Raw genomic sequence first — 21908 nt, 5'->3', positions numbered from 1 at the left:
TGGAAGTGAGCATTTTAAATCAATGGCCTGTGCAAGGTCCCATGTTAACGGAGAATATTCAGTAGGTTGGTGTGTATCTATGCACGATGAATTTTCAAAGTGTGTTGCAGACACGTCCCCAACACCAACATCAAACCAGTATGAAATGCTGAGTTGGTAGCTGCAGTATTATTGACGTGGCGCAGAACCAGTCAGGCACACTTTTATAATTAAACAAAATTAACAACACATTATTCTAAAATATAAGGCACGACAGGGTGAACACTATACTTCAGCTTCTTAAAAGACTTGTATTTTCTGCAATAAGGTTACTGTATCTTTAAATGACAATTGCAGAGGTTTACATAAGGCCGGCTGATAAAACTTGGTTCCTAGCCCTGTTTAATTTGCAAGCCAATTTCCCTTGGGCCGTGGGTGGGGTACAAATAAATGATGATGATGATGATGTTAGCCTCAATCCATATCGATCCTGCAGTATCTTGAGAAATACTTGTTTGACGCGCTGTCCCTGAAACCGGATCACATCCAATTGAGAACGAACGCTGTGTTCACTTTGCAGGTAAGCGGAGGTGTGTACATCCGAGGCAGCTGCTGAGCATGCCCAGAATGAATTTCATATCCAGTGTGCAAGGCAGTGTACAAATGAGAGTCAACCTTGCTGTGTTTTAAGCTGCTGCCATGTACACAGCCATAGTCTGAATGCAGCACCATCAGTATGTGTGGTGCTTTAAGCAGCACAAGAGGGCAAGGTCCCTGCCCTGAAGAGCTTACAATTTAAAAGTTGAGATAGGGGGCCAGTATATGAAGGGAACAGGGAAGGAAGTAGCCAATGGCTGGGGCACGGAGTGGTAGGGTTTTTAGCTGAAAGCGCCACTAGGCTTCTGCACACAGAGTTTGGCAGGATTCCAAAGGAGTTAGAGCATTCACACGTGCAGGTAACGCGTGAATACGTTTTGTGGGTCAAGAGATACTTAAGGCGCCCAAGACGAGCGGCACATTTTGCATGAGGGCAGGGCAACAAAAGGCTCTGATTAAAGACGGGGGTAGCCGGTCTACAAACCGAAGCTATTTGATTTTGAAACACCTGTGTTTACACTATAGAACTCGTAACCTGCCTTAGCAACGTCAATCATTTCACCAATGTCCAATCAGAGAGTAAGCCACTGCCCCGCCCCTCCCTGGAGCCCGCCTCTAGCCCGAGACGTCAATCATCCTGCTCTGACGATAATGGCGGAGGTTACGCAACTAGCTCGAGCAATCGATCAAGCTACCGGGAACCAATCCGAGGGCGCCCCTTCGGCCAGCTGCCCGCCTTTCTTGCGAGTCATCCGCTTGCTCTGTCCAATCGGCGGCTCACTCACCTTATCGCCTAGTTTATCGCTTAACGGTTCTTTCCCTGCCCCTCGTCTTAAGCGAGGAAGGAGCCTCAGCAGCCAATCAAGGAAGAGCAAGTCTTTTTAAAGCCCCGCACTCTATCCCACGTGGGGTGGTGAACGGTGGCCAATCAATTCTCAGCCGGCGCGGCCCGCCCTATCTCACTTCTCCACTCCGGTTAGAGGCGGCTGTCGCCTTAAGAAGTAAACAAGGCCTCGCGCAGCGGCCGTTAGAGGGTGAGGAGGGTCTCGCGCTCCCGGAAAAGGTGGGGGGCAGGCTTTTGATTGGACAAGGTGGCCGCGCGGGGAGGGGGGAAGAGCAGAGGGGAGCAGTTCGGTAAGAGCCAAGGTTAAACGCGAAAGGCGTCCTGATTGGTTGGGACGAGCGGGCAGTTGGGACAGAACGTTGCGGGGGGTGGCGGCTGCGGCGGCGGCAACTGAGCAAGAGTGTCCCTGCTCTATGGCGTCTGTTGATTGGAGGAGCCGTGAGCAACGGCCATGCCCATTGGCGGAGAGGACTCAGGTGTCTGAAAAAAGTACTTTAATGGGTTCAGCAGGTCTACGAGCCCTTGTTTGGTTGCCTGGGGCTGTGGTTATATTCACGGGGTGGGTGGCTGGCTGACGTCTAGATAAGGGCACCTCGATATGGGAGCTGAGGAGCCCTTTCAGTATTGGAGGCTGTGTTTGGTGAAGATGAAAAGGGGGTGATTTGGGGGGGGGCGTATGGCTATGGGAAGCAGTGGGCGTCCCATGGAAACAAATGAGGGGAATGTTTGGCTTCTGGATGTGGGGTTAAAGTCTGCTATAGTGAGAAGCTGTGATACAATTTTTTAAAGAGCAATACTTTTAAAATATTTAATGCTGTACTGTTTTTAACATTTGATTGGGAGCCGCCCAGAGTGGCTGGGGAAACTCAGCCAGATGGGCAGGGTATAGATAATAAATTATTATTATTATTATTATTATTATTATTATTACTTCTGAGTGAGGATAGATTTGATTGGTTAGAGGCAGGGAATCCTTCATGCAAAGAAGAACGAACGCTGCTCTCTCTCCCTTCTCGCCCCCCCCCCCCGTACTGCGTACAAAGTTCTGCAATTAGTGGCTCAGGATTTTCCTTTTCAGGAAGGACTTGCTCCCTCCGTTTGGTTCCTGAGCTCCAGGAAGTGAAGAACACACCGGACACGTACCGTGAAGAATGCCTTAAGACATGGGCTCCCGCAGTAGTAGCAACGCTGGATCGGGGGGCCGGGATAACCAGGGGAGCTGGTCTCGAAGGGACTCGGGGATACTGCGCAGCGAGGAAGAGGACGACGAGGATGTGGATCTGGCCCAGGTATTGGCATATCTACTGCGCAGGTAACTCACACCCCCGCCCCACTTTTTAGTCAAATTAGGGATATGAGGGATGCCTCTCTGGCAGCGGATGGTGTTTCAAGACTCGTGCAGAATCTCAAGGCAAGACGAGGAAGGGAATTTGTTATGCCTTTTCTGTCTGGTCCATTAATCTGGACAAAGAGAACTCAGTCCTCTCAGTAAGTGGAATCTGCTGGCGTGGAGACTCATGAGACCCTACTGGAAAATCCAGTCTCAGCTGATTTCTCACAGAGCTAGGATTTTGAAGATATGTGTGTCTGGGAATGAATTCGTGCATGGATTCAAGGAGATGGGATGGTGATTAAGGATCCAGGGAGCATAACTGAGTGTACAGACTTCCTTGACGCCTTGTTAAAAAACACAGAAGCAAAATAGTTTGGAAGTGTGGAAATAAGGGTCACAGTCCAGGTTTATGTTTTACAAATCAGCCGGGATGCAGTCTCAGTTGTAAGGGGGTTGTACCAGAATTTAACTGTGTATTGCTGGATCTCAGCATGTGCCATGGCTGCTTTTCTAAAAGTAGAGGGGTTTTTGTATTTTCTTGTGCAGAAGTTGTTCAGGGCCATACTTCTTTGTATGCTCATGATGTTAAAATTCTCAGTTATCTACTTATTGCGCAGGATGAGATGATCCAAAGTTTTGACGCATAACATCATAGTTTTATAAATTTATTCAAGAAAAGTGAAGGTTTCCTCATCTGTGGCTTCTTTATCCCTGTTTCTGATGTCACCTTACTTAGGCCGCAAAACACTTCAGAATACTTTAAAAATATTTATAGCCAACTGTACACCAAATATTCTGGTTGGCTTTGTCCAATTATGCATGCACAAAAGAGATTCCTGATACCGTTTTGATAGTAAGCTTTTTGGGTGGTTAAGACAAAAGGAGGTTGTGGAGTGCTCCAAAAGTACCCCTCTAAAATAGGTGAATGAATGAGCAGTAAAATGGCAAGTGCAATTCAATGCACAGAAGTATAAGTGATGCACATTGGGGCAAAAAATCATATCTTCACATATACAGTTAGGAGGATTAAGCTTCTGGTGACTATCCAGGAGATAATTGGTCGTAGTGGATAGTTTGGTGAAAACGTTGGCCCAGAGTGTGACTGCTGTGAAAAGGTGATTGCATGTTAGGGGTTGTTTGGAAAGGAATTGAAAATCAGGCTGCCAATATCTGTAATGACCGCTCTTAGAATTCTGTGTGCAGTTCCCTCACCTCAGAAAGGATACTGTAGAGCTGGAAAAGCTTCAGAAAGGGGCAAGAAAAATGATTCTGGAGTTGGAGCAATTCACCTATGAGGAAAAGTTGCAACACTTGGGGTTTCTTAGTTTAGAAGGAAGAAAAGCAAGTAAGCAAGCTGGGGACGTGATAGATGCGTATACAATTATGTATGGTGTGACGAATAATACTACAATCCAGAGGCATCCAACGAACTGAATGTCAGAAGATTCAGGGCAGACAACTTCTTCACAATTACCGTATTTTTCGCACCATAGGGCGCACCGGACCATAGGGCGCACCCAGTTTTTAGGGGGGGAAATCAAGGAAAAAAATATTCCCCCCCCCAGCCCCAAAGAGCAGCGTACAGGCTGCACACAACCTCTCCCTGCCGGAGGGGTTGCGTGCAGCTATGGAACAAGCCAAGGCAGCAAGCGGGATGGATCCCGCTCGCTGTTTTGGCTTCCCCTTTAGCCCCGTGCAGCCTCTCCTTGCCGGGAGACGCTGCGCAGGGCTAAAGAAGCCATAGCCCCGTGCAGCCTCTCCCTGCCGGAGGGGTTGCGCCGGCTATGGCAAAAGCCTGCATTCACTCTATAGGACGCACACACATTTCCCCTCAATTTTTGGAGAGGAAAAACTGCGTCCAATAGAGCAAAAAATACGGTATGTAATTCTGTCCCACAAGAGGTGGTGCTGGTCACCAATTTGTGTGGCTTTAAATGAATTTGAGGCTGTCAATGGCCACTATCCTGAAGCCTGTGTTGTAGTACTACTTTGGGAGGCCTTGTGCCTCTGAATACCAGTTCCTGGAAACCGCAGGAGGTGAGGATGCTGTTGGGCTCAAGTTCTTCTTGTGGGTTTCCCATTGGGGCACCTGGTTGGCCATTGTAAGAACAAGATGCTGGACTAAATGGGCCTTTGGTGTGATCCAACAAGGCACTTCTTATGTTCTCACGCCAGTCTTGTTTCCTGAACTTTTCAGCCTTTGGATTGTTTTTGGAGCCTGCCATCTACTCAAGATTGACCCTATCGTTGGACAGTGATGTAGGAGCCTTAGACAGCAGGATATTCTCTCCATAGTTTATGTTTAAAATTTGCATCTCTGTTCCCATCTCTCTTAGTTGGCACACCCCTAACCTGATCCTGAGCTGGGTAGGCGTCAGTTGAAATCATTCCTTGGCTGTTGTATTAAAACTTCAAAAGCTGCTTAGTGAGCACCTTCAGAGAACAGGAAACAAATTTGGGGGCTGCCTCTCTCCATTCCCTCTCTGTGAGTTGTGATGTGGGGAGGGGCAAAATGAATTTGTAATTCCTAATACTTTCCCTTTTTCTCTCTAGAGGACAATTTCACTTGATGCAGGGCGGGGGAGCAGCCAGTGTCCGTCTGGTCCAGACACTCTCGGATTCGGACGACGACAATGACAGTGCCTGGGAAGGGCGACTTGGAAATCACTACAAACCTCCAGGTACTGGCCGGTAACTTGTTTTAATGTAAGAGAGTCTGAGGAAAATGTGAGGACGCCATCTGAGTATATCGGGCAACAGGGCAATTGGGGATCTCGTTCTCAACCTGTCCGATCTTCCTCTCTTTCTTTTACTTGCAGTGGATTTGACGCCAGACACTCACGACCTGGAGTGCAACGAGATCAAAACACACATCCAGTTGGCAACAGGCAGGCTGGGCTCGGGACAGACTGAGCATAGCATCCCTCGACTGCTTTGCAAGGTGCCTGTTCGCTTCTTGGGAATGCCAATATTAGGCTAGGAAAACAAGTGGTTCTCGTAGCTTAAAGATGCAGAGATCCACTTGAGGGTGGGGCTGTCTGGAGAGCAGATCTTTCAGTGTATGAAAACTGTCGGCAGAGCCTTGTTGAATTTTCTTTTCTTTTTTTTCCTTTTCTTTCCTTCCACCACAGAGGGAGCGCGGCCTCTGCCACAACAGCAGCTTCTCTCGTGGGGAGTGCTCCCGAGTGGCGTCACAGTGAGTATTTGGAAGAGAAGGCCTGGTGCGGTGGGTGAGATAATGATTTTAGGGGAAGAACCCTTTAATAACTCAGACTTTGCTCTTCTTCCAGCTTTCTCCCCAACCACTTGTCCTTCACTGATTCCTACTCCCAGAAGGCGTTCTGTGGGATTTATTCCCGTGATGGAAAGCTTTTTATGTCCGCTTGTCAAGGTACTTCATAACACATCATAGTATTTGGCTTTTTTGTTTTGTTCTGCTTTTCTGTTTTATTGTATCAATGCATACTCTATTATAGTCATATACAGGATAATAAGAAGGGGAAAATAACATAAGATATATGTAAATTAATATTAGTGTAGCAGTTGGTTTTTAAACAATCCCTGCATCAGATCAGCTTCCGTCCTTGGCACTGAGGGCATCCTGGAATTCTCTTGTCTTGAAATTTCCTGTAGCGCAAGTGTTTGTGGTGTTTTGGGTACCAAGTGTCCTAGAATGCTGTCCTTCTGACCAGGAATGCTTTCTTTGCATTTTGGGAAACAGACAAGTGGCATTGTGGGTGGGCCCTGCTTCAAAACCTCTTAGTCCTCCATAAGATCCTGTGGAGCTTCTAATCCCCAGATACCCAAGCGTAGAATGATTTATTTATTCATGCAAAAACACCATTGCTGCTTAGTTGGTATTGGTGTTCCAAGGAAGAAGGAAAAAATCCTCTTATCCCATTGGAAAGGACAGTGTCGAATGTCCTCAAAGTTGGGTCCTTCAGACAGATTGATCTGGATGATTTGCATCTTTACAGGGGTGCCCTCCCATCTCTTACTAATCCCAGATTCCCCTTGCCAAGATCAAAGGCTTAAAAGGCTGTGTTCTGTTTTCCAACAGCAGCTGTAGCTCAACAAAGAAAGTCTTGCAAGGCATGAATGGGGAAAGTGTGTCCCTTCCACCACTTTGGGTTGGACTGCAACTCCCATCATCCCTAAGCAGACACCATTCTGGCTGCTGCTGCTGCTGGGAGTTGAAGTCTTGGGGGGGGGGTTGGTCCACAGGTTTCCCATCCCTGATGCAAGCTTAACACCTTGGTGTTTTTGCCTCTGTGTTAAAGGTCCTAGTAGATGAGGATGCATTGACACATGGTAATAATAATAATAATAACAACAACAATAATAATAATAATAATAATAATAATAATAAATTTATACCCCGCCCATCTGGCTGGGCTTCCCCAGCCACTCTGGGCGGCTTCCAAAAAAATATTAAAATACTGTAATACATCAAACATTAAAAGCTTCCCTAAACAGGGCCTGCCTTCAGATGTCTTCTAAAAGTCTGGTAGTTGTTCTTCTCTTTGACATCTGATGGGAGGGTGTTCCACAGGGAGGGTGCCACTACCGAGTAGGCCCTCTGCCTGATTCCCTGTAACTTGGCTTCTCGCAATTAGCACGCTTGCTGATTTCTCTGTTCCTTTCCCCACACTTCCAACCCCCCCCCCCGCCACTTCAGACCAGACAATCCGCTTATATGACTGCACTTACGGAGGCTTCCGGAAGTTCCGGAGCATCAAAGCCCGGGATGTTGGGTGGAGTGTCCTGGATGTTGCCTTCACTCCGGACGGGGCTCATTTCCTCTACTCCAGCTGGTCAGATTACAGTGAGTGGGGTTGGCATCTGGGAAGGGTGGTGGGGGGGGGTGTCACATCACAGTCCTTGACCCCGCAGGAACTGTTAACTCTGATGCCCTTGACCTTCCCTCCCCCTCTCCTTACAGTTCACATCTGCAACATCTATGGCGAGTGTGATACCCACACAGCACTGGATCTGAGGTAAGGAGGGCACCCAGCAGCCACCCTATTTGACTAGAGAGACTCCTGGAGTGGTTTCTAACTCTCTCCTCCTTTCCACAGGCCTGACGAGCGTCGCTTTGCCGTCTTTTCCCTCGCAGTCTCCTCCGATGGAAGGGAGGTGCTTGGCGGGTACGTTAGCCTTTTGCCCAGTCCCTTTACCCCCAGCGCATAGCACCGGTTAACATTTTATCCAGGGGTGTGGAACCTTTCTTTTTAAATAAAAACCTGCAGGGGTCCGCAATCCTTTCTGGACAAACTTCCAAGGGCCACTTGCCATCTGCAGATGGGGCTAGAGGCAAACAGCAACGAAGCGGCAACTGTTTCCTTTGTACAGCAGGCTACTCAAACTCCAACATCCCACATTCAAGAAGACATTCCAGTCAGGAGCAAAGCACTTTGGTGGTGGTGGGAAATCAGGGCCATGAGGGGTGGCTTTCTGAGGGCCAGATAGTAAGTCCAGGGGCCACATTTGGCCGTTGTGCCTGAAGTTCCCTACCCGTGACATTGTCTAAGGCGACACCTGGACTTGGCCTAGGCAGACAAGATTTGGGTGCTTCTAAAACACAGATCTTCTGCCCTCTCTCCCATCCCTTATTTATTTCTGCTGTTTACGTACCATTTAATTGGCAAAGTTTCTAAGCGGTGTACAGAAAAAAAATATTAAAAAGCATATAGTGGGTAAAATCAATTAAAAGTAACTGTAAAAAAAAAAACCCCGAGGAAACTTCTTGAAAATTCCTCCCGGAATAGAAACATCTCTGTCATGTGCCTGAAGCTTAGCAGGGAGGGGAGGGCTGTCTGATACTGGTCTTTTTGGCCAAGAGGATTCTGGGCGTCTGTGCCATGTGGCTCTCATTCCATGTGGCCCCTGTGGAGCGAAAGGCAAGGCGGTGAAGCCCCTCCCATCAGCCTGGCTGGGGCCAGCTGCCCTCCCTTCCCTGTTGGTGCCTAAAGGAAGCAACACGGACCCAAGTTGTGCAATGTTACATTTTGTAAGCAGCCTTGGGGGCTTTTTAAAAGGTGAAAGTCAGGGTGGAAATACTCCAATTCAAGGGTGAAGTGTTGGAAATGCTTCCGAGGCATGCCTTTCTCCTGTCAAGGTGCTGCCTTAGGGTCCATTGACCAGTGTGGCTTCAGTGTCTCTTCCCACCCCTCCTTCCTTGTGTTTATGTCTGTTCTTCCACCCACTCAGTTTTGGTTTTAAACCTAGGGCCAACTATGGCTGTGTCTACGTGTACGACATGGAGCAGAATAAGCGGACGCTCAAGGTACTTATGTTTTGGACCCTGCCACTCCTCTGTTGGGCCTCTCTGTTCCATGTCTCTGGCCTCACCCACTTCCTGTTCCTCTCTCCCTGGGTCTTAGAAAGTGTGGCTGTTATGCGTGTGTGTGTTCTGTGCGCATACACAGACACACACACACAACCTTATTTCCTTTCCGGCCCTTTCAAGATTTCTCTCTGCAAATGAAAGAAAAGCCAAAGACGGTGAAATTAGAAGCAATTTCATAGTCATAATCATAGCAATAATTGCCCAATGACTTGAATGAACTTAAATGATAAAGATGAATATCAAGTCTATATTTATCCTTGAGCAAACCTGACAATATCTCCTCTCTATGAATATGTGTTGTCCCTTTGCATTTCCACTCTAGTCCTTAGCCTAACGTTTCAGCCACTGATTCATTGCAGCTCCTTTTGTTGCTAGCAATAGTCATTTAGCTACTGTTGGAAGGTTCCGGGCTGTTTCGTAGCACATGGGACAGTGGCGGTTCCTTCCACAGTATCCCGACGCAGATAAAAGATTGAGGGGAGCAGTAAAGCATAGCATCACTCCAGCTGTCTGGATTTTTTCCACCCCAAAGCCATAGGGTGGGGATCCCTGGGATGTTGTAGATCAGCCCTTCCAAGCTGGAACTCTCCAGACATTTTGGACTACAATTCCCACCAGTCCCCTCCCCCAACACGTAGTTGTAGTTCGAAATATCTGGCGGACCCTAGCTTGGGGAAGAATGTTCTAGATGTCTTTCCTTTAGCGTCCCACTGCCCATTCTGCCTCACCCCCTTCCCCATTTCTCTGTAGCGTGCCGTGCTTCTCCAAGGTTGGCTGTCCATGTGTGTGTCAGCGTGTGATTCTGCTGCATCGCCATTGAGAATGGTTGCCTTGGTCAATCACATTCCGTGGATGCAGAAATGCACTAAATCAGGGGTGACCAACTCCAAAGAGACTGCGATCTACTCACAGAGTTAAAGACTAGCAGTGATCTACCCACTTTTGTGGAGTTCAAGTCAAAGTTGTTGAGCATTTTTTAGGAAGGAGGAAGGCCCGGTTTTTAGGGGTTTGAAGTTGTTGAGCTTCTTTGGGGGGAGCCAGTGATCTACCACGGGACGCGGGTGGCGCTGTGGGTTAAACCACAGAGCCTAGGGCTTGCCGATCAGAAGGTCGGCGGTTCGAATCCCCACGATGGGGTGAGCTCCCGTTGCTCGGTCCCTGCTCCTGCCAACCTAGCAGTTCAAAAGCACATCAAAGTGCAAGTAGATCAATAGGTACCGCTCCGGCGGGAAGGTAAACGACATTTCCGTGCGCTGCTCTGGTTCGCCAGAAGCGGCTTAGTCATGCTGGCCACACGACCCGGAAGCTGTATGCCGGCTCCCTCGGCCAGTAAAACAAGATGAGCGCCGCAACCCCAGAGTCGGTCACAACTGGACCTAATGGTCAGGGGTCCCTTTACCTTTACCTTTAGTGATCTACCACAGACATCCTGTGAACTACTGGTAGATCATCTACCTGTTGAACATCCCTGCACTAAATGAGGGATGAGCCTGGTGACAGCCAGCCCCCTAACAAAGGGGCTTGGTTCTTTGGGCAAGTTACCATTTATCAGACCAGACTGGTTGTCCATCTAGGTCAGCGTTCCCCACTTGGGCTGGCAGAAAGAGGGTCTTTCCTGTCGCCCCATCAACTGCTCCTTGTTCAAACCGGAGATGCCAGGGTTTAAATTTGGGAAGCAGGTGCCCAGGCCCTGAGCTCCCCTTGAGCCCAGGAGCTTTCGATCCCTCTTGGCTCTCCAGCTCTTGTCTCTCGCAGTACATTAAAATACCATTTTGGTGCCCCCACTGCATGCCAGTGCACACTGGGGCCTGGCATGCCGCAGCCAGCCTAGGTAAAGGTAAAGGGACCCCTGAACATTAGGTCCAGTCGTGGCTGACTCTGGGGTTGCAGTGCTCTTCTCACTTTACTGGCCGAGGGAGCCGGCGTACAGCTTCCGGGTCATGTGGCCAGCATGACAAAGCCGCTTCTGGCGAACCAGAGCAGTGCATGGAAATGCTGTTTACCTTCCCGCTGGAGCGGTACCTATTTATCTACTTGCACTTTGAGGTGCTTTTGAACTGCTACGTTGGCAGGAGCAGGGACCGAGCAACGGGAGCTCACCCCGTTGCAGGGATTCGAAACGCCGACCTTCTGATCGGCAAGTCCTGGGCTCTGTGGTTTAACCCACAGTGCCCCCCGCGTCCCACTCTTAGCTCTCCCATGGAAAATCCTGCTCCTCCCTCTTGCGCTGAGTCCTCTGCCTTCCTCCAGATCGAGTCTCACGAAGACGACGTGAATGCCGTGGCCTTTGCCGACACCAGTTCCCACATCTTGTTCTCCGGGGGGGACGATGCCATCTGCAAAGTGTGGGACCGGCGCACCATGAGAGAGGATGACCCCCGGCCTGTGGGCATCCTGGCTGGCCATCAAGATGGCATCACCTTCATAGACAGCAAAGTAAGGCATCCTTTTCTCTCTCTATCATCGCAGAGGGCAGGAGGTGGAGTCTGATGGGCTTGGAAAGCTTATATAGGCAAACAACCTTGAAACTCCCCCCCCCCAAAAAAAAAAGCTGCTTCGGGATCTCATTTGCAACATGTTCTATGTGATCTGCTTGTTTTTATTAATTTTATCTATTAGATTTATTTACCACCCTTCATCAAAAGATCTCGAGGCAGTTCACAAGATAAAAATACAAGATAAAAACAAAAATAGTTAAAACACGAATAACAAGAAAATAGCCCCTACTCCCACAAACTCATTTAAAAGGCTGTAGAATATTAATCAGCCAAAGGCCTAGTTATTGTGTTTTTATTTATTTATTTATTTATTTATTTATTTATTTATTTATTTACCGCCCTATACTTGGGGGTCTCAGGGTGTTTCACAGAATAAAGTCAACATATAAAACCACAAAATGCATAATAAAAATAAAAACAACAACCCAATAGCCCTCCCCCCAAAAAAACACATTTTAAAAGGGCATAGGATATAAATCGGATCAACCAAAGGTCTGGTTAAAAGGGAATGTTTTTGCCTGGCGCCTAATAGTGTATAATGAAGACACCAGGCAAACTTCCCTGGGGAGAGCATTCCACAGATGGGGAGCCACTGCAGAGAAGGCCCCGTTCTCGTGTTGCCACCCTCCAAACCTCTCGATGAGGCTCACGAAGGAGGGCCTCAGAAGATGATCTCAGGGTCTGGGTAGGTTCATATGGAAAGAGGCAGTCCTTGAGGTATTGTGGTCCTGAGCCGTTTAAGGCTTTATAGGTCAAAACCAGCACTTTATATTGGGCCCAGAAGCTAATTGGTGTTGATACTGTCTGTAAGAAAGATCCACATGGTTCACCTCCACCTTAAGCCCACAGCAGTCCAAGTGAAAACACAGTAGCACCTATATATTTGGCCATGCATTCCTTTAATATCATTTTTACGGGATTCCCATGTTGGGGAGAGGCTAAAAGAGCTAAATTAAGTTTCCTTTAGAGAGTGAGTCTTCTGCTGTGGGACATCTGTACTACAGATATAGTCCTTGGGGACTATAGAGTGTGAAATATTCCTTTAAACCATTGTTCCCCACTCTTCCTCCTAGGGGGATGCCCGATACCTCATCTCAAACTCCAAGGACCAGACGATAAAGCTCTGGGACATGCGGAAGTTCTCAGGCCGCGAGGGGCTGGAAGCCTCCCGCCAAGCCGTCACTCAGCAGAACTGGGATTATCGCTGGCAGCAGGTGCCCAAAAAAGGTGAGTCTTAGAGGATGGGGAAGGAGCGGGGACCCTAAAGCATTGGAGAGGCAGGTCTTACTCTCCTCTAACCCTTCCTCTCTCCTCTCCTTCCTCCCTCTGCCAGCGCGGCGGAAGTCAAAGCTTCCAGGTGACACCTCCCTCATGACGTACCGCGGCCACGGAGTGCTCCACACTCTGATCCGCTGCCGTTTTTCGCCGCTTCATAGTACCGGGCAACAGTACATCTACAGTGGCTGCTCCACGGGGAAGGTGGTGGGTGAGTGGACTCGGGATGTGGGTGGCAGGGATCGGCCAGGGCAGTGCCACGCCGCCCGGAACTGGAAGGGCAGTGCCATGCTGGGCAGCAGTCAGAGGGGTTAAGCTTTGCCTTTTTGAAGGAGTGTGGCGTTTTGCTTGGGTGCAGGATTCGATCTCTTGCTGGCGGGTGGGGGAGAAATCTCTTAAGATGCACGTCCGCACGCACATGAATGTTGTTTGAAAGTCCCTTCCCTTTCGGTATGGAGGACTCAAGGGAGAGGATGAAAGCAAAGAGAGGCCAGGCTGTGTCAATATGCTTGGGCGGTGAGTTGGATAATAAACCCAAGGGGAAGGAAAACACGGCAGAACTGAATGGTTGGTGCATGAAGAAGCTGCCCAAAGTGGCTGGGGCAACCCAGTCGGATGGGTGGGGTAAAAATAAATAAATTGTTGTTGTTAAGAAGCTGCTGCTGCCTTTGCTCCATGAGCCAAATTTGCCCTGGCTAGGGTTAGTTTGACCTGTGAGACAATTCCCCCCCCCCCCCAGCCACGACCACCCAATCCACATGTGGCTTCATACAGTGCTAGGTGTGGGACAGGTAAAACTGCAAATGCAAAGGAACAGTTGGCAGACTTGACAGGGGTTTCAATTTGATCTGTGTAGAGAGGAAAGAAATTCCTTTGCAGACCATCGTCAGTCTGGTCTGCAAAGGGAAACCCTTCACTTGTTCTCATGGAGATGTCTAGTTCTCCACCACCTGTTTCCTAGAGGGATCTTGGAAGCCTCCCATTGTTCCGACTATATGCTGTGGCCCTTAAATTTTCACTCAGTCTCACCCCAGTGTGTGAACTTGAAGACTTGCAAGCTCCTTGGGGCAGGGACCTAAATGGCACTATAAAAATAATCAATAATACAAAGTGTGGGCAGGTCCAGTGCTGACATCTAAGGGATAAATGGGACACGGGTGGTGCTGTGGGTTAAACCACAGAGCCTAGGACTTGCCAATCAGAAGGTCGGCGGTTTGAATCCCCGCGACGGGGTGAGCTCCCGTTGCTCGGTCCCTGCTCCTGCCAACCTAGCAGTTCGAAAGCATGCCAAAGTGCAAGTAGATAAATAGGTACCGCTCCGGCGGGAAGGTCAATGGCATTTCCATGCGCTGCTCTGGTTCGCCAGAAGCGGCTTAGTCATGCTGGCCACATGACCCGGAAGCTCCCTCGGCCAATAAAGTGAGATGAGCGCTGCAACCCCAGAGTCAGTCACGACTGGACCTAATGGTCAGGGGTCCTTTAAGGCAGTGTTCCCCAACCTTGGGCCTCCAGCTGTTTTGGGACTACAATTCCCATCAGCCTTGACCACTGGTCTTGCTAGCGAGGGATGATGGGAGTTGTAGTCCAAAAACAGCTGGAGGCCCAAGGTTGGGGAACACTGCTTTAAGGGAGAAATAGTGGTATCTGGAGCATCAATTCTTGCTGCAAGAGAGGATAGATAGCCCTTCTGATACTCCCCCGCTGCTATGGGAGGAGTGGGTGTTGTGGGGCCGGTGTGTTGCCAATGCTTCTCTGTGCTCCTTTCCCTTCCTCCAGTATACGACCTCCTGAGCGGCCTGATCGTGACAAAACTGACCAATCACAAGGCTTGTGTCCGTGATGTCTGCTGGCACCCCCACGAGGAGAAGATCGTCAGCAGCTCGGCAAGTACTGGGAGCGAGGGAGTGGTGGGGCGAGGTGCTTGTGTGGTTAAGATGAATTGCTGGCGCCTCTTTCCTCTCGCCCAGGAACTTGTGTGTCTTCCCTGCCAGTAAGGTTGTGATGGCAAGGATGAAATTCTTCTCCTTCTCTGTCCTTTTCTGTGGTTGTTGCTGCTCGTCTTTTCCTTCTCAACAAACCCATCTGGCAGCGCCGCTTGACTAGATAGGGGCCCCCTCCTTGCAGTTTGAGGCGTGGTGGGTGAATCCAAAGGAGAAGGGGGTCTTCTGACTGGGGTGCCCAGACTGAAGAATGGCACACCCAGAAAGTGCGCTTGATCAATTTCAGTGGCTGGCGAAGACTCACTTTATTCTAGCAAGCTTTAATCAGCCTCTGGTGTGTTAACCGTGGCTTTTCGCCATCCTGCTATTGGGTTATATTTATGATTTTGCATTTTATGAATTGTAGTTGTGAGCCGCCTTGAGAACCCTTAGAAGAGAGATGTTGAAATAAGTACAGTGGTACCTCTGGTTACATACGCTTTGGGTTACACACGCTTCAGGTTACAGACTCCACTAACCCAGAAATAGTACCTCGGGTTAAGAACTTTGCTTCAGGATGAGAACAGAAATCGGGCCCCGGCGGCGCGGCAGCAGCAGGAGGCCCCATTAGCTAAAGTGGTTCTTCAGGTTAAGAACAGTTTCAGGTTAAGAACGGACCTCCAGAACGAATTAAGTACTTAACCCGAGGTACCACTGTAATGGCAAAGTGTAGCATTTACAGTCTGTTGGGTTGTAGGCAAACCCATTGGCATTCACATGTGGGAGGAGCTGCCATCTTCCCTGCCCGCCCCCCCCCCCCCAGCATTTAATGACATGGTGCGAAATGTATTTGCTGCCCATTGTTTTTGAAACTGGTTTGGGACCCAAAATAGCAGCATTCCCTTTGAAAAATAAATAAGTAACTAAACCCAGGAAACAAAACAAAAGCCAATAGCCAGAGCAAAATGTTAACCGGCCTTCCCCAACTTGCTGCCTTCCAAAGGTTTTGCACTGCGACTCCTATCGGCGCCAGCCTTGCTGCAAGACGTTTGGGATGGGGAGAGCTGTAACCCCAAACATCTGGAAGGTACCAGAAGGGGAAGGCCTCTCTTACGCCGTTTCCGTACCTGCCAGCCCATGCCGCCATAATCTCAACTGGGGAATAAGCAGCAACCTCTGCGGAGATTGCCCAGGTGTATTTTATGTTGGCAGTGCAGCCAACATTGGCACAGCGATCTAGTGCAAATACAGTATAGCGAGATAAGGGAGCACTTAAAGCAGGGTCTGTTCAGCTGAACTTGGATTGCAAGGTGGGTTCCTGTTTGGGCGCAAGAGCCCTTACGAAGTATCTGGGCTGCAAGACCGAGAGTTTTGTAGATGAAATTCAGCCCCTCAATTTGGGCTGGGAGAAAGATGTTCAGTAGAGGAACTGGTTGGTTGTACAGTGGTACCTCGGGTTACATACGATTCAGGTTACATATGCTTCAGGTTACAGACTCCGCTAACCCATAAATAGTGCTTCAGGTTAAGAACTTTGCTTCAGGATGAGAACAGAAATTGTGCTCCGGCGGCGCGGCGGCAGCAGGAGGTCCCATTTAGCTAGTGGTGCTTCAGGTTAAGAACAGTTTCAGGTTAAGTACGGACCTCCAGAACGAATTAAGTACTTAACCTGAGGTACCACTGTACACCTGTCAATGGCTTTGAGCTTTCTGTCAGGATACGTGGGACTTGCTTAGCAAGTTCCTTTATTTATTTGTTTATGCATGCATGCATGCCTAGTGAATTCCAAAGCATTTGGTACACTCAAGGATGCTTTAGCAGTGATGACTATAACCGTCTTTCTCTTTGATCGGCAGTGGGACGGGAACATCCGGCTTTGGGAGTACCACCAGACAGAATACGACGAAGATCCTCGCAGGCCCCCTACCGCCCGAGAGCTGCGCCCCAGACCCTCAAAAGCTTCTGATCAGTAGCCTTTTCTATCTCTGCTCGCCACCATTCTCCAGTTTTGGACTCGCCACACGGTCGAGGGAGTGGGGGGGGGGAGCAAACCAGACCTCGCGCTGCCTGTGGCCTTGGGACATTTGGGTGGGAGGGCGGGCAAACTTCGTTGCGGGCGGTCTGCTAAGTGAAATGTAAACGGGGCTCGGGGCAATGGGCAGCGTCTCGAACACGGGTCTTGGAAAGAGCCAGAATCGGATGACCGGCTGCAAAGGGGGGAAATTTAGGTAAGGAATTGTTAATCTGAACAACAGGCTAGTTTAGTTTATAGCGTCGCTTTAGGGTTCCGTGGGATTGAAATTTACAGTCCCACCCTCTTCCTGGTCTGTCATTTTTAATTTGAATTATTGGAAGGCAAAATCATGGATCATATCCTAACAACTCTGGGATTTAGTTGGCTCTGGGGAACAACAGCTTGTAGACCCCTTCCTTCCTTCCATCCTTCCTTCCTTCCTTCCTTCCTCCCTCCCTCCCTCCCTCCCTCCTTCCCCATGCCACCCCCCCCCCCCCGGTGTGTGTGTGATTGTGTGATTGACTGATCAGCCTTCCACAGAAGTTAGAAAAGAGGGCTTTGCGTTCTTTAATTCCTTCCAGGTGCCATGTTGAGAGCTGAGATGTATCAGAGACTGGGATGTGAGGCCCTTACTCCCTCCTTCTAGGGGCGAGGGATACAGCAAGCCCCCCCCCCCTTTTCCTCTGCCACGGCGGATGTTGGCAGAGTGCGAGGGGGCGTGCCCTCCGTCTCTCACCCAGCAGCAGATAATTAAGGTTCCCTCTTCCCTTTCTAGAACGCACAGGGCACATTCCTTCCTGGGACGCTGCTCCTGGGGACCCTTCGCCATTTGTCTGATTGAGAAATGACAGCGTAGGGGTCATAGCAGGGCTTGATATTTTGCGGGGCGGGGTCTTTGCCCCTGGAAGATGCTGTGTGGTCAGCCCCTTCACTGCCTCCCAGATCTTCCCCATTGCCTCTACTCCCCCCCCCGGCCTTTCTTTTAGTCTCCTCAAGCGGCAGGTGGCTTGAAAAGGGAGGCGGGCGGAAATCCTCTTCTACATCCCTTCCCCAAACTGTATTTCCCCGTTTGCCATGGGGAGCTGGGTGTCCCGGGAGGCCCCCCTTTCTGCCCGCTGGCTCCCCCTCTGGGATACTTCCTGCTCTTCTTCCATTGGGGGGGGGGGGTATCCCATCAGCTGCGCCTCTGATGCTGGAGTGTGATGGTAAGGTTTGTTTTGTTTTGTTTTGAAACAATAAAATATCTGGAGGTTTTTTGTTTTAAGTAGATTGAACCCTGATTCAATCTCTCTCTCTGGTTAAAGAGAGAAGCTGTTTTTTTCCGGAAACCCACTCCCCCCGCATAGAAGGGGGAGGCTTGTACGTCACGGGGTGGGGGTGGGGGGAAGAATCTCTTTCCTGAGATATCTGCACACTTCCATCCAACACGGGTGTCTGTGCAAACTGCAATTGCCGTCAATAAAAGCTGTTGAAATTTTCTTTCTCTTTGTTTCGGTTTTTAAAAAGAGGGGGAGGTTGGGTCTTTGTTTTTTCTTCAACGTGCGTTGGCGCAGCGACACCCCCCCCCCTGTCCCCACCCCAATTTTTCCAGTCTGCTTTGCTCTCCCCTCCTACTCCCGGTCAGCTGCTCACGCCAAACTTGGATTTGATCCCCACACCTGTCGTCGAGGATCAACTCTGGACGACGTTTCTCTCCGCAAGAGTTTTGTCTCTTCCCACCCCCCCACCCACCCACCTCGGGTCGTCCCAAAGCCCAGGAGGGACGGGGGGACTCTGGCATCTCTGGCTTTGCAGGTGGGGGGGATGGCAGAGAGATCAGGGGCCAGGAAGCCCTCCCTGCCGGCCAAGGCGGCCGGCTGGGCCCAAGCCCTTTGCCGTGGCCTGGTCTGTTTCTGGAGCAACCAGTATGCCTGGCTGCTAGGGGTGCCCTGTCTCCGGAGAGCTTACCACCTCTGGTTGGCAGCCGTGGTCATTTTTGGGCCGCTGTTGCAGTTCTACGTGAACCCCCGAGCCATCTTTGCCAACCACCATAACTTCTTCAACATGTGAGTGATCTCGTGGGGTCTTAAAACATGTTTGTGGTTGTGTGCATGGGGGAGGCGGGCGGGAGATAAGCTTGGCTGAAAACAAGGCTTTGTATAGCAGCAATAAATCCCTGGTTCATCCACACCAAATATCCTGGGGTCAAGTGATGGCATCCGATCTCTGACGGCCAAATGCAGCCGTTGACTTGAGTTGCAGGGAATCACTTCCCAAGGGCAGAATACTATCACACCAGGCGCTATTATCCCCAGTACTTTTGAGCGCCGGTTGAAAAACCAGTTGTGCGTTCGGAGCTCAGCATAGCAAAGTTTCCGCAACTGTTAGTTTGGGGGTCAAATGCGTCTCGGTATATCGGAATGGCTGACAGGTCCCAGACATCTCTAAAAAGATTCATATTCCACTATTCATTTTTAATTATTTTTGTTCAAGTTTTCACAATACAATATTATCTGGAACAGATAGAATAAAAAAGACAAGAGGATAGAGAAAAAGGGGACAAGAAAAGGAGACAGAAAAAGAACAGAGAGAGAAACATTAAATATAAAGGGGGGAAACTTCTGATTTTCCGTCATTAGAAAATGATTATTTAAGACATTCAGTCTCCATCTTCTCTGCTTTCTGCTAAGGCAGATTTCTTTTTAGCCAAAATGTCACAGTGCCCTCCATTTCTTCATCCCACGAGAAGCCCAAGAGGGAATCCCCAATTGTTACTATCGGTTATTACTTATCTGTTAGTTCCCACTGCCATTCCTCCGTATTGGGAAATAGCATTTTCCCATCCATGTTCATGTTCACCTTTCTCCCCTGTGGCCACGTATTGGAAAAATATTCTGTATCCCCCCCCCCCCATTCACTTTCCTCAGGCGGGTTATGCTTCGTACGCAGGATGTTTGATGTATTTGGGGTCTTGCCCATCCGTTTGCTTGGGGGCCCTATTTTGGGGGCCAGTTCTCCTGCCTTCCTCCATGGCCCGCAGCTTGGGGTTCCGCTTTTTGAGGTGCTCCACCTTCTGCTCCTCTGCTCTCCCCAATTTGGGCCAAATCCTGCATTGGGGCAGCGGACCGCCTTCCTGCCCCACCCTGCTAACTTTCCTCTGTTCTTGTTCCCTCGCAGAAAGTTTGTCCGGTCGGCTTGGGGCTGGACGTGCATTTTCCTGGGCGGCTTCATCCTTTCGGTGGTTTACCTGGCAACCCACCGGGTTCTGCTCACATTGAGGCACCTCAGCCGCCTGGGCGTGGGGGCCGGGCTCTGGCTGGGAGCCACAGAGACCTTCCTCCTCATCGAAAACCTCACCGGCTACTGTTTTGACCCCGTGCCCGAGGGCATCCTGGTGAACAACCTCCCGGACAAGTGGACGTGTTTGCACGAGGGCCATACGTGGCACGGCTACGACGTCTCAGGCCACACTTTCCTGCTGACCTTCTGCTGCCTCCTGATGGTGGAGGAGACCTCCGTCTTCCGCCGCTACCTGGCCCAGGGCCACCCGGCCGGCGTCCCCCTGCGCCTCATCTTCCTCCTCAACGTCTTCCTCCTCGCCCTGTGGAACTTCCTCCTGGCCTGCACGGTGGTCTACCTCTACGACTACAGCCACAAGGTGGTGGGCGCCGCCATCGCCACCCTCTGCTGGTTCCTCACCTATCGCGGCTGGTACCGGTGGCGCTGGTCTCCCGGCCGGCCGGGAACGGGCCTCTTTGTCAAGGGGAGCCCCGGGGAGGCCAAGAAACGGAACTGAGGCCCCCCCACCCCAGAAGGCAAAGGAGAACAACCAAGGGGTTTCTTCTCCCCCCCTAGAGACAAATAAAGATGAGGCCTGCTCTGTTCTCTAGTTGTTGTCCTGTGTGTGGTTTTTTTGGGGGGGGCTTGAAATTCAGACTACAAATGTAAGGTAAAGGGACCCCTGACCATTAGGTCCAGTCGTGGCCGACTCTGGGGTTGCGGCGCTCATCTTGCTTTATTTGCCGAGGGAGCCAATACAGCTTCCAGGTCATGTGGCCAGCATGACTAAGCTGCTTCTGGCAAACCGGAGCAGCGCACGGAAACGCCGTTTACCTTTCCACTGGAGCACTACTTGCACTTTGACGTGCTTTCGAACTGCTAGGTGGGCAGGAGCAGGGACCGAACAACGGAAGCTCACCCCGTCGCAGGGATTCGAACCGCCAACCTTCTGATCGGCAAGCCCTAGGCTCTGTGGTTTAACCCACAGCGCCACCCGTGTCCTCTGTGGTTTAACCCACAGCGCACCCCAACCAATGTAGCGGGTACTCAAGTTTCAAGACTTAATCCTGTGTGCAGGTGGCGGACCCAAATTGTACCACTTCCCATGATTTGAGTGTTTAAAAGTGTTGTAGAATCGGATGGTACCCCAGGTCATCTAGTCCAACCCCCTCCAAGGCAGGATTTTTTGGGACTCGAATCCACAGCCCTGAGATGTAGGAGTCTCACGTTCTGCTGACCTATCCCAGCTTTAAATAGTTCCCCCCGTTACATCTAAAATAGTTTTCCTTTTTTTGTATGCTACATGTTTATTTAGATTTGTTTTTAATACAGTGGTACCTCGGGTTACAGATGCTTCAGGTTACAGACGCTTCAGGTTACCCAGGCTAACCCAGAAATAGTACCTCGGGTTAAGAACTTTGCTTCAGGATGAGAACAGAAATGGCGCGGTGGTGGTGCGGTGGCAGTAGGAGGCCCCATTAGCTAAAGTGGTGCTTCAGGTTAAGAACAGTTTCAGGTTCAGAACAGACCTCCGGAATGAATTAAGTACTTAACCTGAGGTACCACTGTATAGTGTAGAGCAGGAAAGGAAACTGGTGTGTGAGGAGAAAATCTAGGCTCAGGAATAATTTTTGTGCGCGTGAGCATATGTCTTTAATCGGAGTTCTTAATCCTATGCTCTTCTACCACCTCACTGAGGACTAGATCCCTGTCAGCCCTCCATTTCCAGTGTTTCCACTGCACAGTGTATATGATTGAGTAGTTTCTGAGCATATACAGAGTTCCATTTGCTTCCCAGTGATCCAGTTTTCACCATTTTAATAAATGGTGGAAATGCCAGAT

General features: G+C 49.9%; 2 protein-coding genes across 5 annotated transcripts; both read left to right on the top strand.

Annotated features, from left to right (window-relative positions):
• The first annotated feature begins 1464 nt into the window (after positions 1-1464).
• On the top strand, positions 1465-18033 carry DCAF11 (DDB1 and CUL4 associated factor 11). Of its 4 annotated transcripts, none has more exons than XM_082197700.1 (15): positions 1465-1610; positions 2499-2732; positions 5307-5434; positions 5573-5694; positions 5885-5949; positions 6044-6144; positions 7432-7578; positions 7696-7750; positions 7832-7900; positions 8982-9039; positions 11353-11538; positions 12674-12827; positions 12934-13086; positions 14652-14758; positions 16651-18033. In XM_082197700.1, the coding sequence occupies exons 2-15, from the start codon at positions 2584-2586 to the stop codon at positions 16765-16767; spliced, it is 1611 nt and encodes a 536-aa protein (XP_082053826.1). In that variant the 5' UTR covers positions 1465-1610; positions 2499-2583; the 3' UTR covers positions 16768-18033. The 4 variants fall into 4 exon arrangements, with proteins under 4 accessions (XP_082053826.1, XP_082053827.1, XP_082053824.1 ...); XM_082197701.1 differs by lacking the exon at positions 1465-1610 and adding an exon at positions 1621-1639; XM_082197698.1 differs by lacking the exon at positions 1465-1610 and adding an exon at positions 1819-1909 and having other exon boundaries at positions 2499-2709.
• A 394-nt stretch (positions 18034-18427) lies between these two features.
• On the top strand, positions 18428-20676 carry FITM1 (fat storage inducing transmembrane protein 1). The gene is made up of 2 exons (XM_082197873.1): positions 18428-18853; positions 19965-20676. Exons 1-2 carry the CDS (start codon positions 18612-18614, stop codon positions 20581-20583), a joined length of 861 nt encoding a protein of 286 aa, XP_082053999.1. The 5' UTR covers positions 18428-18611; the 3' UTR covers positions 20584-20676.
• Positions 20677-21908: the final 1232 nt, after the last annotated feature.

This window comes from Podarcis vaucheri (genome assembly GCF_965113315.1).
Source record: "Podarcis vaucheri genome assembly, chromosome: 13".
NCBI lineage: Eukaryota > Metazoa > Chordata > Lepidosauria > Squamata > Lacertidae > Podarcis > Podarcis vaucheri.
Note: the sequence above shows the minus strand (reverse complement) of the source record. Positions and strands in the feature narration are given on the sequence as shown.

Coding starts and splice junctions, on each gene's coding strand:
- DCAF11 (XM_082197698.1), top strand. CDS start 1,834: ATGGCGTCTGTTGATTGGAGGAGCCGTGAGCAACGGCCATGCCCATTG. Junction 6,145..7,431: donor TTTTATGTCCGCTTGTCAAG/GTACTTCATAAC, acceptor CCGCCACTTCAG/ACCAGACAATCCGCTTATAT. Junction 12,828..12,933: donor GCAGCAGGTGCCCAAAAAAG/GTGAGTCTTAGA, acceptor TCCCTCTGCCAG/CGCGGCGGAAGTCAAAGCTT.
- FITM1 (XM_082197873.1), top strand. CDS start 18,612: ATGGCAGAGAGATCAGGGGCCAGGAAGCCCTCCCTGCCGGCCAAGGCG. Junction 18,854..19,964: donor CACCATAACTTCTTCAACAT/GTGAGTGATCTC, acceptor GTTCCCTCGCAG/AAAGTTTGTCCGGTCGGCTT.